At 43.6% G+C, this 15,282-nt stretch overlaps 1 protein-coding gene and 1 long non-coding RNA gene across 27 annotated transcripts; one reads left to right on the top strand and one right to left on the bottom strand.

The window, feature by feature from the left end:
• Window positions 1-1,711: 1,711 nt before the first annotated feature.
• Window positions 1,712-7,812, bottom strand: LOC125520932. Of its 10 annotated transcripts, none has more exons than XR_007288908.1 (7): window positions 7,316-7,812; window positions 5,322-7,268; window positions 4,511-4,587; window positions 4,167-4,367; window positions 2,983-3,708; window positions 2,552-2,629; window positions 1,712-2,272 (listed from the first exon to the last, which is right to left on the bottom strand). It is a non-coding gene; the product is annotated as an uncharacterized LOC125520932 (long non-coding RNA). The 10 variants fall into 10 exon arrangements; XR_007288915.1 differs by having other exon boundaries at window positions 1,712-2,629; window positions 5,322-5,947; window positions 6,729-7,268; window positions 7,316-7,809; XR_007288910.1 differs by having other exon boundaries at window positions 1,712-2,629; window positions 5,322-5,947; window positions 6,631-7,268; window positions 7,316-7,809.
• A 506-nt stretch (window positions 7,813-8,318) lies between these two features.
• Window positions 8,319-13,549, top strand: LOC125524617. Of its 17 annotated transcripts, none has more exons than XR_007290882.1 (5): window positions 8,319-8,728; window positions 8,849-10,702; window positions 10,859-11,029; window positions 11,112-11,190; window positions 11,335-13,549. XR_007290882.1 is itself a non-coding variant. In XM_048689659.1 (4 exons), exons 1-4 carry the CDS (start codon window positions 8,721-8,723, stop codon window positions 10,969-10,971), a joined length of 333 nt encoding a protein of 110 aa, XP_048545616.1. In that variant the 5' UTR covers window positions 8,319-8,720; the 3' UTR covers window positions 10,972-11,340. The 17 variants fall into 17 exon arrangements, 1 of the variants encoding a protein (XP_048545616.1); XR_007290881.1 differs by having other exon boundaries at window positions 11,280-11,340; XR_007290878.1 differs by having other exon boundaries at window positions 8,849-9,239; window positions 9,331-9,454; window positions 9,892-10,702; window positions 10,859-11,340.
• The last annotated feature ends 1,733 nt before the right edge of the window (window positions 13,550-15,282 follow it).

Consider the following 15,282-nt stretch of genomic DNA (forward strand, 5'->3'; position numbering starts at 1 on the left):
GGGCGTGAGGAGATTACGGTGGCCCTAGTGGCTTCTTGGGGAGCATTGTGCCTCCACACCGCTCCAAACGGAGATTAGCATCTGCAAGGGTGTGAACTTCGGGATACATCATCGTCTCTGCGTGCCTTGGTTATCTCTTACCCGAGCCCCTTTACTCACGCACTTTACTTTGTGATAGCCATATTGTTTCTTGTCATATATCTTGCTATCATATAGTTGCTTATCTTGCTTAGCATAAGTTGTTGGTGCACATAGGTGAGTCTAGTTGTTTTAGGTTTTGTGCTTGACATATTAACCGCTAGGTTTATTCCGCATTTGTTCAAGCCTAAATCGTAATTATTTTAAAACGCCTATTCACCCCCCCCCCTCTAGGCGATATCCACGATCTTTCAGTAATAACAAAAGTAATTGTTTTTGTTATGAATTCATTACCCATCTATTCTCGTTGGAATGCCGGACGGAAATAAACGTTGCCATTTAGATAGATCATAATTCCAACCAGGCAGCTTTATTTCGAGTGCTTCTTTGAAATCCCTTGCAAAACTTTTTAATTTCAGTGCATGCCTCAATTTTTCTCCTCTAACGATTGTGATGTTTGAATAGGATCCATAATATATAGACGACGTGCCTCTTTGTCGATGACGTACAAAATGTATCGGCCGATGGATGCATAGGGAAGATAAATCTACAAGTGGAGGTATTAGAAACAACAATAAACCATGATAACAATGGACAAAATACTTTACTTACCTTGTTGCACGATGAGATGTCGTTGTCCATCTCAGGCCAGGTATCAAATAATGTTGCCAACCTCTGGATAGTTTCCTTCTCGCAAAACTTCTGACCTCGTGTTGACTCTAGCATCATGGACTAAGTAAAAAAAGAAATATTGTTTCAACATGTTGATAGTAATGACACATAGAATGAAGAGTTAAGATAATTTACACAAAATCGTAGATCCATGTAGTGCACGGGAGGGTCTATGAACAATACTCCCCCGTCACATGCCAGCATACGCACGGATGTGTTGAAGCAGTCATTGTCCATGGTCTGCTCCATGTTAAGTATGCACTGAAGTTTCTTAAGACTTAAGCCCATTGGATCGGGTGTCGAGCTCCGGACCCATACCTTCCTATAAATTGGATGATAAGAAGAAAAATATTATAAATCCACACATTAAATATTGATACATGATACTTACTCCAAACACCCGTCATCATCGATAGACATGATGTAGTTGCAGAGGCCGGCAAGTAATTCACGTTGGTCCGTGGGTATGATAGTGATTGGGGCAGGACGTTTGTCTTTGACTACGTCAGATGGATTCTCCAGGATCTCGATATCAGAATTAGCTAAAGTTTCTTCATCGTCAGGCCCGTGTGTTGCTACGGGCAAAATCGATCTGAATAACCATGAGTTGTCACCGAATAATAGAAATAAGAACAGATTGATCAAATTATTCTTTTTATTTAGAAATACACGTTAAGCATGGTGGCATCCAGTTTTCATCATACAACGGCAAATACGAACTCTCTTCCACTCAGCTTGTAGGTGGGACAACCTGCAGGTGCCCACTTCCTGCCACATATGTCCACTTATTTAAGTGGGATTAAGTGGGCTGTCCACATACTGTATGTGGTATTATGTGGGCTGCCACATACCCACATAATTCATGAAACATGAAAATACAAAACTTGAGATGTAAGACAACTTAACACAAAGGCACGTAAGTCTAGATTGAAGTAAAGAACATGTCCACATATGATACAACACAAACTACAATCTTCAGCAGTACAAGACTGAAGGTTAACACAGACGGCAAACATTTCCTCAGATTATAAACTATACACAAACTACAATCTTCCGTCCGGACAGATTATAAACCATACATGCACCAGCAAGTCCAACGTCGAGCCACCATGGCCAAATCCGTCCGGATCTAACCACCTGCTCACCAGGGCACCGCGCTGGCCACCCCGCTACCTCACCACGCACCGCCGAAGCACACACACACACGCAGCCGCCCACACATCCACCTGTCCAGGACGCCGCCGAGGAGCACACCAGCCGGAACCGCGCAACACAGATACACCCAGCCCCTCCCCCCTTCTTGATTAGCCCACCAACGAGCCCTCGTGGACAGATGTGGTCCAATCAAGCCCTCCCTCCAACTCCTCGGTAGGCTGCTGCCCAGCCATCCCTCTACCGCCGGACTACCACGCCAGCGCTCCCCATGTTGTTGTTGAACTTGTAACCATACGATTTGTATTGCCTGACAGATGAATATTTACCAGATAAACACGTAAAGAAGATAAGCCGCTCTTCATTCCTATAAGCCCTTAGTAGACCATCAGATCCTTCTTTTTGCACATGCACGCCATATTATTGCAGAGATGGTGGGGGAAGCAAAGAAGTTATGCCTCTCTGTGCGTGCATTGCGAGGAACCCCCAACAAGTATTGAACTCTTGATATGAATCCTTGTCGGGAGGGGCAAGCAAGGATGATAAATCATCTAGAGTAACATGAAAAGGTTAAGTGATGTTGCTGCACCTCTGTTCTTAGGAATCCTTGTGGTTCCTCTTGATTATGCATCTTCATGAACAAAACAAAATCTTGAGCTCTTCGTTCCTATAAAATTTCAGTAAGAAGATACATTTTAACACAAGAAAACTGAGTATCTTGACAAAAAAATTAGTAAAAGTCAAATTTCACTAAAACGAGATATTTTATTAGCTCTAGAAAAATTGAGTGCAAGGGTAAATTTTAGTATCCTGAGAAAAGTTTTAGTATGAATATGAAACAAAATTAGTCCTAAATAAAGAAAGTTAATGACAAGGTACATCACGTAATAATTCACACTGAAGGTATACAACAAGAAACATGCATTTTATGTCATGATTCAGCAGTAATAAAGAAGTGAAAACTACCCATGTTTATCACCATTTGTAACACTATTTAGTTTATGCAGGAAAAGAATGTACCTTTGCAATCTCATTTTCGTCTATCCTAAACATGATAATATATCACAAGCCATCAAGGCTGGACATCTTTGGTTGCCAGCCTGAATCTCTAGGAAAAATCTGAATGTGGTCAATGCAATCCGAACCCCCGGCGAACCAAAGGAGTAAGAATGTAGTGATTCACATAGCATCCCACCAGCCCAGCGCACAAAATTATGAACATATTTTGGCACCATACCGAGTCCTGATTTTTGGCATTTAACTGCAATCAAGACCAACTAAGAAAATCAGCATCCTAAATGATTTTTAGTAAAAATGGAGTAGCATTTCACCACAACAGTGTAGACATTTGAGGACCCTCGCCCCCACCCAAGATCAAAATCTAATGCCAAATTCTCCAGTAAATCTGACAAATAAAACCCAGACCAACTCCTACTAATAAATTCCCCGCACATGCACAGATCTTAAACCCCAAATCCGCACAAACTTGACCGAGATTGCTTGGGGTGCGTAGGGATTCAGTAAGAGAGGGGGTGGGGGGAGCTCATGGATGAAACTGGAGAAATTTATGTGCTTGAAGATGCAAACTCCAGCGAGCACCAAACCATGAAGGTCGTGTCCAACGCGTCACTCCACCAGACCGCTGCTTCCGTCGATGGGCTGTCCACCATCTCGTACGTCTTGAGCACAAACAGCACTGGCCCGCCGCCTCCTCCAGCTCCAATGCACCACTACGACGCCTTCGACCTGCAGCAATAAAGGCAAGTACAATAGTCTAGATAGTATCTATCTGTAGCGGCTCTCCATATCATCTCTATATATCGATATAGACAACTTGTACAATGGGCTGTCTTTCTAGCTGTCTATAACATTCGAAATTAGAAGAACTTCACAAAGTAGTTACTTATTATTCCAATATGCAGAATCAACAAGCAAGTAACTTGCAGAGACTCCTGCGACCATGCACAATGCTAGGTTCATTTCACGCGGTGGCTACAAAGAGGAAAATTTGCAAAATCAATCAAGACATGAAAATCTGAATAGAAACGGAGCAAAGAATTGATCGATCCCAATTCCTAGCAGGCAAATGCATCGCAAGCTGAGGTGACGTGATTTCGCCCATCCTTTGAATAAATTGCTAGCCAGTTTGAGACGCTGGGCATGGATCCAAGATAAATGTAGCGGATTTGATAGCGAACTCTGACCTCATCATGCTCGGATTGTTGCTGCCCAAGCTCCGCCGCCGCCGCTTGTCGCAGCCTTTGCCCTCGAGGATTGCCGGCGCCGGTGACATCCAAAAGCTCCTCATCGACGACCACGTCAGGCTCGAACCGCCTTTCCTCAGCCACTGACAAACGCGGCCCATGTCACCTTACCACTGACGAAAAAGGCCCACAAATAGCCAGCTGGCACAAAGCGGACGACCAGGTCAAAATCGGAGTCCAGGTCAATCGATGCCTGAATCGCTCCTGAGCGATTTTTCCCCAGGGAGCTTAGTGATATAGGATATATGTATGGAGAGATTTTAAACAAAGTGACATTAGTATACCTCTTCTGATTCTTCTTCTTGGAGGAGTAATTATCTGTCATCATAACTTTCACTATCACTAACCATCTCAGGCAATTCTGCACATAGAAAAACAGGATCAATTCATTTGATTTTTTTGACAAAACCATCAAAACAAAATGATAATGATGCATTTGTCTGAGTTGTCTGCCGGCTACAAAGGAAAGCATCGGTGCAAAGCACCGATTGGGCTAATGAAAGCTGAAAATGTTCATACAACAACTAATAAGCACTTAAATATCATTTGCTGATTCAATACACCATATATGCATGGTTATGGAAATCAAAATTGAAAGATGAACTGTTGAAAACGTGAAAAAACATGCATGGTGGTGCTGTAAGAGTGAATACTTATTTATGAGATAAATCGACACACTGTTCAAATTTCTGTCATAATCACACACACATGACAAAACACTTGCTAATTAGAGGGCTACCCCGAGAAACAGTGGCACAGGAATGTGTATCGATTCCAGATAGTGCATTATATCTCTAAATACTTCAAGTTGTCTACCAGACAGACGCAACGGGGCTAACCCCCACCCCCCACCCACCCACCACCACCACCACCATCCCCACCCAAGCCGCCACCTAGACCATCCCTCTATACACCCCTCCCCCCTTTCTACGGCGCAGGCAAACCTCGCTAGCGATGCGACGACATGTGGCAGACCTGGCTGACAACATACATTAGAAAACATACTGCTCATCGACAACATCCGTAGTCCGGAAAACTATGGAACAGTGCAATATTCAGCTGTAAGCTAGCTTATCATCTCTCAACAGTACCTACCAGGAATATTATTTCCATCCGGGTCGAGAGAGTTTTCCTTTTATAACAAACCCTGGTGCTTGTGGATCAGCTTTCACAACAACTCTCTAGATTCTGGAGCCTCATCATCTTTCGCCCTCGTTGCTAACCTCATCCCTATCTAAGATCACTTACAGTGAGGACTGTTCCACTGCCACCATAGACGGATGCATATCCCCTCCCATGCATCCGACAGATGAAATGTTTGGCAAGTTAATGCAACCATTAGAGAATGAAATCAATTAGAAATAAGAAGTACAGAACATTGCAATCTATTCACTCGGTACGTGAGCGTAACTGAAGACTGATAAATTGGAAGGCAAGGAATCTGTTTGCCTTTCGTCATCCATGATTATCTGATCACAGTTACGAGGAAACGAAAAATCTGTACCATATCACATACCACATGGAAATCTTTCAACCATCAGTACAGGAAGACCCTGATACAGAGCCACCGAGATTCAAAATAGTTCTGTCAGATCCGCTGTACGCCGTAACCACCTGCAGCATACATGGTTGTTCTATACTCGATGTACTGGACTACTGGCGAACATCAACACCACTGAAACTCTTTGGCGCGGATTCCAACTGATGAATGACCGGCTCATCTGGACACAGAGGCAAAACGTTGTGTCCCAATATACATAGTTATATATTGTGGGCTCAGTTGTCCAACTCATTTATGTTGAAATGTCTAATGTAACATTACTTTTTAGCATGATAATTATAAAACGGCATTGCATTACATATAAACTACCAATGAGATGTACCAGAACAATTGTCGCGAACCATAACAGAGAACTGTTACTACATACTCATATTCCGCGAGCATAACTTTCTTTATCTCTTCATACATCATCCCACATTCCCATTACAAACACACCAGAATTGATCTGAGCAAGGGTAAACCATTGAGCATTGTAGCAGGCCAACAACATGGTTTAAACTATCTCGATAATAGTATTCATAGGTAGACAGAGGTTTGCAAATATACTCACAAACTTCGATGGAACTACCTTCAGGATTCCAACAATTATAGTTGATGTATTTTTTTGTGGGGAGTTGCTCTCAAAATTGTTCTGTATGAAGCGCTAGTTCAATTCTGAACAACAGCTAGTTACAAATTAAAGACTTGCTCCATTAAGTCACTTGACAAAGTTGGGTAGTTTATTCACACAAAAGCTCTGTTCACTACATAATTATCACGCAGGTTGAAGTGGGTTATTTGCCTGTGATTTAATAATAAGCATATAAAAGCATCATGTGATCTTATCAGTTTTGAGAAGCAAACCTTGGCACCGTGGCACCGCCAACTCTTCATCTAACATTGTATAAACTCTCTCCATGTATGACAAGTAAAATAGACCGAGTTGAAAGATGAGAAATCACCTGCAGTTGCATAATAAGAACATATGTGTCAGTAATTAAAGCGCCTCCGTTGTAATGGGATGAACAAGGCAGAGGCTGAGCCGTTCGTGCCGCTGCGCCCTGCCACTACTTTGGATGATATAGTAGCAGCGGGCAGTGAGTCCATCGCCACTCTCAGACCAGCTATGCCATGCTCTTGCACCGCCGCCGTCACGTCGATCGTAAGCACCCGGTGTCGACCATTTGAAGAGAGAGGACCAGAGATGGCACAACCTAGCTCGCTTGATCTGTCACGCTGCTGCAGCCGCTGCCGGAGCACCCTTGCATCTCGTCCTCCACGGCAGCCAACATAATCCCCCCTTGATATTCTTGGGTTTACTCTTCGTTTTGCTGCTCGTGACGGTACACATGTGCCTGCTTGTCTTATTCCTCTTCGTGGTCTTCCAGAATCTTGATTTCTCAGAACATAGCAATCATCTTCTTCTTCTTTGGCTATCGTCCCTTGAACAGCAGCCAGCAGATCTTCTTCGATCATCATCAAGAACACACCACGTTGCCTTCCTACCAAGAAGAAAAATATGTACGAGAACTTTGCAGCAAGAACACACCACGTTGCCTTCCTTCTCTGCATCCTTCATCATCTCCTTCTTCTGAGAAGACAAGCACCCATCCTGGAGATCTCCGCCGCAGAGGAATTTGCGCAGCCACCGCGCGTCACCCGCTGCCTGATGTACGTCCTCCTCGCTGAATAGAAGGTCGACACAGAAGCAGAGAAAGCATTAAGGCCCGAGGTCGAAGTAGGCCGTGAAGCCCGTCGCAGTGTTGGAGAGGACCGGCGGCGGCGGCGGCGCACGAAACCCTAGTGAGTACGAGGGTGTCAGGGAGAGGAGCGGCTCATGCTCGAAGAAGAGGTCGGTTCGGTGGAGCAGTAGGGGCGGTGGCAGAGCGGGATATGGGGCGGCGGCGGCGGGGTGGGAGATGGGGCGGCGGCGACGGGGCGGGAGATGGGCCGGTGGCGGTGGAGCGGGGAAGGAGGGAAAGAGAGAAAGGCCCCAGCGGGAGGGGTGGATCGAGAGGAGTGCGTCGAGCGGATCGAGAGGAGCGTAGGTTTTTTTTCGCTGTTAATTTTCGCCAGTTTGTTTTCGGTGGTTTATTTTCGATCGTGTCAGATAATTGCGACGGGAGGTTGGAAGTGTGCTGCACTCGATCGCGGGGTTTTCTTCGGTTTTTTGTGGCTGAGCGGGAGATGAGAGCAAGTATCAAAAAATACCAAAAAAGACCATAGTAAGTGGGATGAAAATAAAACCCAGAACACCGACTATCAACTAAGACATTAGGAGTAGAGCCCTGTTGAAGAATTCATCCAATTAATCAGTTAACTTACCGATTAATCCCTATTTATAGGGTTATCGAGTAGCCGATAAACGAAAAAATCCTCCGATTAATTGATTAAATGGCCGATTAACTTGCCGATTAGCTGATTAATTCCCTACTCACTAGCCAACCGAGCAGCTATCAGTTAACGATTTCCTTAACGATGGAGTAAAGGTACGCAAGGTGGTACTAATTCGAGGAAGCACGTCCTCTGCATCGAACGTCGCACCTGCTCGCTTGCCCGCAGACACCCTGGGCCACATCGAGGGCTAATGGGCCTGTTCTGGGAGTTCATCGTGGCGGAACTTTTGCAATCCTCTGTCTGCTCCACTGCGCACTCTCCATCGCCCCCAGAGCTACACCCAATCCCTCGCTCTCTCGGCGAGATCCAAGACGGCCGCGTCAGCTGGGAGCGGACGCACGCGAGAGGAGTTCGATGAGCGTGAGCTGGAGGTGGCTGCCATTCTCGCGGAACTGTAGTCCATCGTGCGGGCCAGTCAGTAGGAGCAGGCGCGGCCAGAGATCCCCTCATGGGGCCGGCGCCAGCCGAGGAAGGCCCTAGCGGCACCGCCGTCCGAGAAGCCCGCGGCAGATAGCCCGGACACCCCGGATAGCCGGACGACGAGGCGGCGGCAGTGCATGACAAGGTGAGCCGCCGGGCCGCGAGATCTGCGCCTGCCCGCCTCCCTCCGCCAATTTGGCCTGCTTCGATTTCAATTTCTTGCTGCTCGTTGACGTGTTCCTCCTCCCCCTCTGCCTCCGCTCAGTCGGCGTAGGAGCAGTGCGGCGATTTTGACGAGTAGGAGATGGAGCACGTCACAAGCACCCCGACTGCACCCTGAGGTTATCCATCAGGTAGACTATCATCACACTGCGGTTCATGATGCTGCTCCCAAGCTTCCCGGCAAGATTGTGCGAGTCACAACTTGCATGACGCAGATTCTTTTGCTATACTTCGGAAGCCGGCAATAGCAGCGGCAACATCGACGACGCATCCACGGGCTGGACAAAACTTGATTAGCTTACTACTGCATCAATAATTTGTGCCTGCAGGACTCTTTCACAGATCATGTCAACGAGATTACCAATTTGAAGAGGCTGCACATGATCTGAAAATATTGGCATATACAGTCCTGAACATAAGTTTCAAAATAGCAAGTCCGTTGTAGCAGTCAATTTTCCTAATGTACTGTAACCTCATTTGCATCTGCCTAACCTTTCCTAACTACCTCTCTGTGGTTGGTTGAAGGTGTGGAGTTTAGTCTTGTTCCGCTGTGAGGAAAGCCATGACCTCCACACAGATGATGCAAGTGGAAACAAGCTAGACTCTCAACTTTGGTTTTCAGGCATCTTCACCAACAAATATTACCCTGGTACTGACAGGTTGTTAGTATTATATAAGTATACTTGTTCAGCCTTTCCATTGCTGGTCCGAATATTTAAACAAGGAAGCAGGCTCAGTTGCTCACCAACCTACTATTGCTGCCAATAAGTAGCCAGAAGCCTATAGAGTGATAGAAGACATCTGCATTGATCACAGAAAAATGAAGTATTGAATTTGTAGGATGTTGTCAACATTGTCATCCTAATCTGGTTCCCACATATTCAAGATGTGGAGATTAGCCCTTTGCTCCAACAAAGCCATGACCTTCAATTTTGTTGTTAATTTAACAACTGTCTTGGTTGTGCCGATCGATCGGCCTATAAGATCCAATTTGGTCCTGTGAACTAAAGCTTCCTATTTTTCATGATTATATTAAGAGCTTCCTATATTTCATGATTATATTAAGAACTCACATATCTCCTTCAGTGCCACACCTGACCGGCACATCATCCAGATTCAAGAGAGCCCTACTACTGCATCCACCCTAGAATCATATCTCCGTCTCGTGTGAACCAATTTTAAGCCCGATTGATGGCAAGTGCATTGCATGTGTAAGTAATCTGGGTTGAACCTAATTGAGGTCTTCCATCACTTTTATTACTTCAATAGAAATTTTACACATTGTACGAACTACCCATTAATTAATGGGCAACTGATATACATGATGCATGGTTGATAATAGCTACTTCAGGTTATCCCTTCTGCTATATTTTTCGTACTCACTGCTTTTGTGAGATCTGAACTGGTAGAGAAAATAGCCTGGGATATTCGTTTCTCACCAACAGAGGTAGTAAGGACTTACCGTATTGATTAGTCATTTGAAGAGTTAACCAGAAAACATTTAGTATATCTTCAGTTATGTTGTCATGGGCTGTGCCCATGATTCACAGACAAAAAAACAACACCGTGCATTGTTTTTTACATGCATGGAGCATATACAAGAATTTGCTACTATGGACTAAAAATAATCACCAGCTAGCTGAATCAAAGGACACTCTATGGGAAGGTGAACAAGCATACTAAACAACACGAAGCAGAGTAATTCCAAGATATTTTGAGAATTCATTGCAGTGGACTATGTTGTGATTCGATTTTTCTTAACCTTGATAATATTGTCTTGAATTTGAAATGATGGTGTACATTTATTCTTCTTCTTTTTATAGTTGTGAAGACCAAATTTAGAAAATTTTACTGCTTGTGATTTCAATCGGGTTAGAGAGGCTTCTGTCAAATATAAGTATGTTCCCTGCTGATTATAATTTTTTTCACATAGATGCATGAAGTCTGTTGTTCGTTTTATTTCGAAATAATCTCGATTTATTCTACCGCCTTGATCGGAAAGCGGCATTGTTCTCCTGACATTGTTCCCTGCTCACTGTGGTGAATCGAACAGCAAATCGAGGACTTCAGAGCCTGGCTGCAGACCTCGCGAGCACCAATGACAGCCTCAAGCAGATTCAGCAGAGCAAGGTGATGAGTACCCAGCTGGCTGGTCAATCTGAATGATCTTATCGGCCAGCAAAGCGGAGATGGATGACCACGGTCCTGACCTTAGCAGCAGACAGTGAGTCTTCTCCCTCTGAAACCTGAACGTGGATGCCCGCCTAAGTCCGCTGAAACCTTTTTCCCTTTGTCGCCGTGGATAGGAGACAGTAAATGGGATCAAGGGAAGTTGGTAGGGCTCCAGCGGCACATGCTTACCACTGCTGGCTGTTAGCGGGAAAGGTATGTTGGTTTGACTTTTTCAAGATCCCGAACTAAAACAAGTCACCTGCGACATTTGAGTGATGCAAAGGTTTGCTGTCTCTTCCCAGGAAATTGTGTGCAGAGAAGCTGCCTTGATTTTTAATACTGAACCTATTTTTGCAGAACCAAACACTAACGATAAGAGAGATGAATGTGCAGTATGCTAAATTTGGGTATCCAACTACAGAAGAAATGGATTTTTATTTATATTAGAAGCTAGGTTATCACTTTTGATTTTAAATTGATCGCTCATGGACAGTGGCATCTTAATTGGCCATAAACACAGCCTAATTCAATACCTCCCATCAAATTGGCAACTAAAGGGAAGGTGAGTTTAAATGTCTCAGCCCCTGTGACCTGGCTGGCCTTTGTGTTAGAAGATTCAAAGGGAATGAAAAGTTGGAGGCAACAAGGCCACCTCTTATCTGGGTTCTTTACATAAAAATAGTGAGGGTCATATAATCTGCCATCGATTTTGATAATTTCATCATGTCCCACCAATTTATACATGTGTATGATTCGAAATCAATAAGCCAACTCAAGGAGTGGGTCCCGGAATACAAGCAGGAAGAAAAGAGAAGGAATTAAAAGGAGTAAACTCGGCTCTTATGTAAGCAATAAGGAAAGAAATTATTCCACTCATAAGGAAAGAGAAGGAATTAAAGGAAGTAAATTCGGCTCTCATGTAAGAAAAATGGAAAGGAATTATTCCACTCATAAGGAAAGAGAAGAAATTAAAATAAGGAGAAAACTCGGCTCTTATATAAGCAGAAAGGAAAGAAATTATTTCACTCATAAGGAAAGGGAAGAGATTAAAAGGAGTAAATTCGGCTCTTATAAAGCAAAAAATGAAAGAAATATGAAGGAATAAAATTTGCTCTTATGTATGAGCATTAAAGGAAAAGAATAAAAAGAACGATGTTGTTGCTGGATGTGCACGGGCCGAGAAGGGAGCAATTAAAATAAATAGGGTCTTTTACATCTGTGTCCCTAACTCGAACCCACTACTCACATTTGCCCCTAATTCGAAAGCCTGCTCAAAAATGCCCCTCCGCCGTTACGTGCCCTTACAGAAATGCCCTTTTGCGCCGTTACCGTCCGGTCAAAGCCGGTCAAAGGGCATTGACCGGCCCCCAAAAAATAGCAAAAAAAATCTAAAAAATCTGAAAATTTGTGAGATCAAAGATACTCAGGTTCGCAAGGTGCGTGCAATTTTTCGTGCTGTTTGGGCATTCCAGGAGCTCGTGTCAAAGGAAAAATAGTAAATATGTAAGCCTGTGAACAGTAAATTCAAAAAAATAACAAGAAAGTTCAAAAAAATATGAAATTTTTTGGCATCAAAGAGGCTATGGTCTAAAAGCTGCGTGCCAATTTTTGTTGTGTTTGGACATTGGAGGGGCTTGTGGAGAAAAAAACAAAATCTGGCCCGGGAAAAAACTTGGGAAAAAATGACTATTTTGTTTTTTCTTGCGAGAGCTCCTCGCAAGTCATTTGATCACAAAAACTTGCAAGCACCTTGTGCACCCAAGCCTCTTTGATGCCAAAAATTTCATATTTTTTTGAATTTTCTTGCTATTTTATTTCAAATTTACTGTTCACAAGCGTGCATATTAACTGTTTTTCCTCGCCACGAGCTCCTGGAATGTCCAAATAGCACAATAATTTGCACGCACCTTGCGCACATGAGTATCTTCGATCTCACAAAATTTTAGATTTTTTAAAAAAAAATTGCTATTTTTTTCAGAACGGTCAAAGTTGTTTGACCGGACGGTAACGGCGCAAAAGAGCATTTCTGTAAGGGCACGTAACGGCGGAGGGGCATTTTTGAGCAGGCTTTCGAATTAGGGGTATATCTGATTAGGTGGTTCGAGTTAGGGACAGAAATGCAAATGGCCCAAATAAATAACATCGGTTGCGTGCGTGCACTTGCACATGGTCTAATTCAATGGCCCTTCTCTTCTCGCATACAAAAAAGTTGGCCGGCAATGACCATTCATATTTTTCTGTTGTTTTGAATCTGTGGGGTACATATAAATTATGCTTGGTTATTTTTATATTACATCCCATATTATGTGTACTCATTTGATCTAAGGTTATTTTTACTAACTTGGTTTTTTTGTCACAAACAAACCGATGAACCGGCGGTCCAACCGGTAACAGCTGCAACGGTTTGGTTGCCCGTTCGCTTTTAAAAAATATAGTCTGATGGCCATGGTGAAAGAACACGACATGAAGTGCTTTGTATCCCTAGAATGATGAGGAGACACGAGCATGAAGTGTTTTGTTTGGGCCAAGCACTGCCGCCGCCTGCTCGTGTCTCCTCGTCATTCAATATGTCCTAAAAATGTACCAATTTTTTAAAAATGTTTGTATTTAAGAATATTTTCAAAAATTATATAAATCAAAATTATTTTTAAAAATCATGTTTAAAAAAATGTGAATTGTAAAAAATCCCATTTAAAAAATGATAAAAAAATTCAAATATGTTACTTTAAAATAAATAAATATTCATGTTCTCTCGAAAAGTAAAAAAAAGATTGAAAAACTATTCCATGCACAAGTACCCTTTAATCAGATGAAGGATGTTAAGGTGGCTTATTCAAATCCACACTTCATACTCCGAAAAAGAGATAATCAGAATTGAATATAAGAAATGTTGCGCAATGACACACACAAAGCAGATTCTGCTATCTTTTTGCCCCGTTACAAAGCACGGGCATTTTTACTAGTTATTACTAGCAAAAGGGACCGTGTGTTGCAACGAGAAAAAATATAATACGTGGTTCAAGATTTTACTAACCTAACCACTGACTTGCATATGTCTCTCATTGTCGGATTATACCCACACCTCATTCTTTGTTTTGTTTATTTCCGTCATTGCCAGATTATAGCTACACCTCACCCGCAGTTTTTTATTATTTTTGAAGAGGCTTGTTGGTTGTCTATTTAAGGCCATATATAAATTAGTGAGATCCTGTGTATATTTGCGGGGTGGTACTACTAATTTTCTTTTTAGGAATAGATGATACTATTAATCAATAAAAAAATTATAGTACCAAAAGCTGGCCCAATAAAGAGAATAGTAAACTGGATGGGTTGAATCATAGGACATCCCGTGCCCGTCAAATAAAGAACGCTTTCCCCTAAATAAAAGTGAAATAAAAAATGTTTCTTCTAAAAAATGGGAGCATGTGCCCGCTACAGCCAGCAGCCGCCGCTGCGCCCGAGCGAGCGAGGAGAGGCCGAGCTCTTCCTTGGGATGCCATCTCCGCCGCCTTCCTCTCGCCTCCGGCCGGCGAGCCCAACTGCCGCCGATAACCTCGCGTTGCCGCCCTCTTCTATCATTCTATACCTTCTCCACTCCCTTCCTCCCTCTCCCTAGTCCTCTTCTTATCCCGTCTCTCTCCTCCCTCCACGCAGGAACTCAGCCGAGCCGCCATGGCAATATAGCTTCGTGACCGCCGCCCTCTTCCCTGCCTTCTCCCTCCCTTTCCTCCTTCATCTTCCTTCTTATCTTCTCATGTCTATCTCCTTCCTCGTCTCTCTCTCCCTTTCCAGCGCAGGAACCCAGTCGAGCCGCCATGGCAGAGAAGCATCGCCGCCATCGCGTTTTGCTCCAGATCCACGCCATGACGCCGCTCCTGCGTTGGATCCGTTGGGAGCGATGCGCCCGCCATCGTCCAACTTCATCTGCTCGCCCCCTGAAAGCCTTGTGGGAGTGCTGCACTACCGTCGCCCAATTTCTTTGCCGCCTTGATCTTAGATCTGGGTCGGCGTCGACCGTCTGAACTGAAGGAAATATGCCCTAGAGGCAATAATAAAGTTATTATTTATTTCCTTATACCATGATAAATGTTTATTATTCATGCTAGAATTGTATTAACCGGAAACATAATACATGTGTGAATACATAGACAAACAGAGTGTCACTAGTATGCCTCTACTTGACTAGCTCGTTAAATCAAAGATGATTAAGTTTCCTAGCCATAGACATGAGTTGTCATTTGATTAACGAGGTCACATCATTAGAGAATGATGTGATTGACTTGACCCATTTCGTTAGCATAGCAC

Source organism: Triticum urartu, chromosome 7, assembly GCF_003073215.2.
Source record: "Triticum urartu cultivar G1812 chromosome 7, Tu2.1, whole genome shotgun sequence".
Lineage (NCBI taxonomy): Eukaryota > Viridiplantae > Streptophyta > Magnoliopsida > Poales > Poaceae > Triticum > Triticum urartu.

Coding starts and splice junctions, on each gene's coding strand:
- LOC125524617 (XM_048689659.1), top strand. Junction 8,937..9,330: donor ACCCTGAGGTTATCCATCAG/GTAGACTATCAT, acceptor GGTTGGTTGAAG/GTGTGGAGTTTAGTCTTGTT. Junction 9,455..10,858: donor CACCAACAAATATTACCCTG/GTACTGACAGGT, acceptor TGAATCGAACAG/CAAATCGAGGACTTCAGAGC.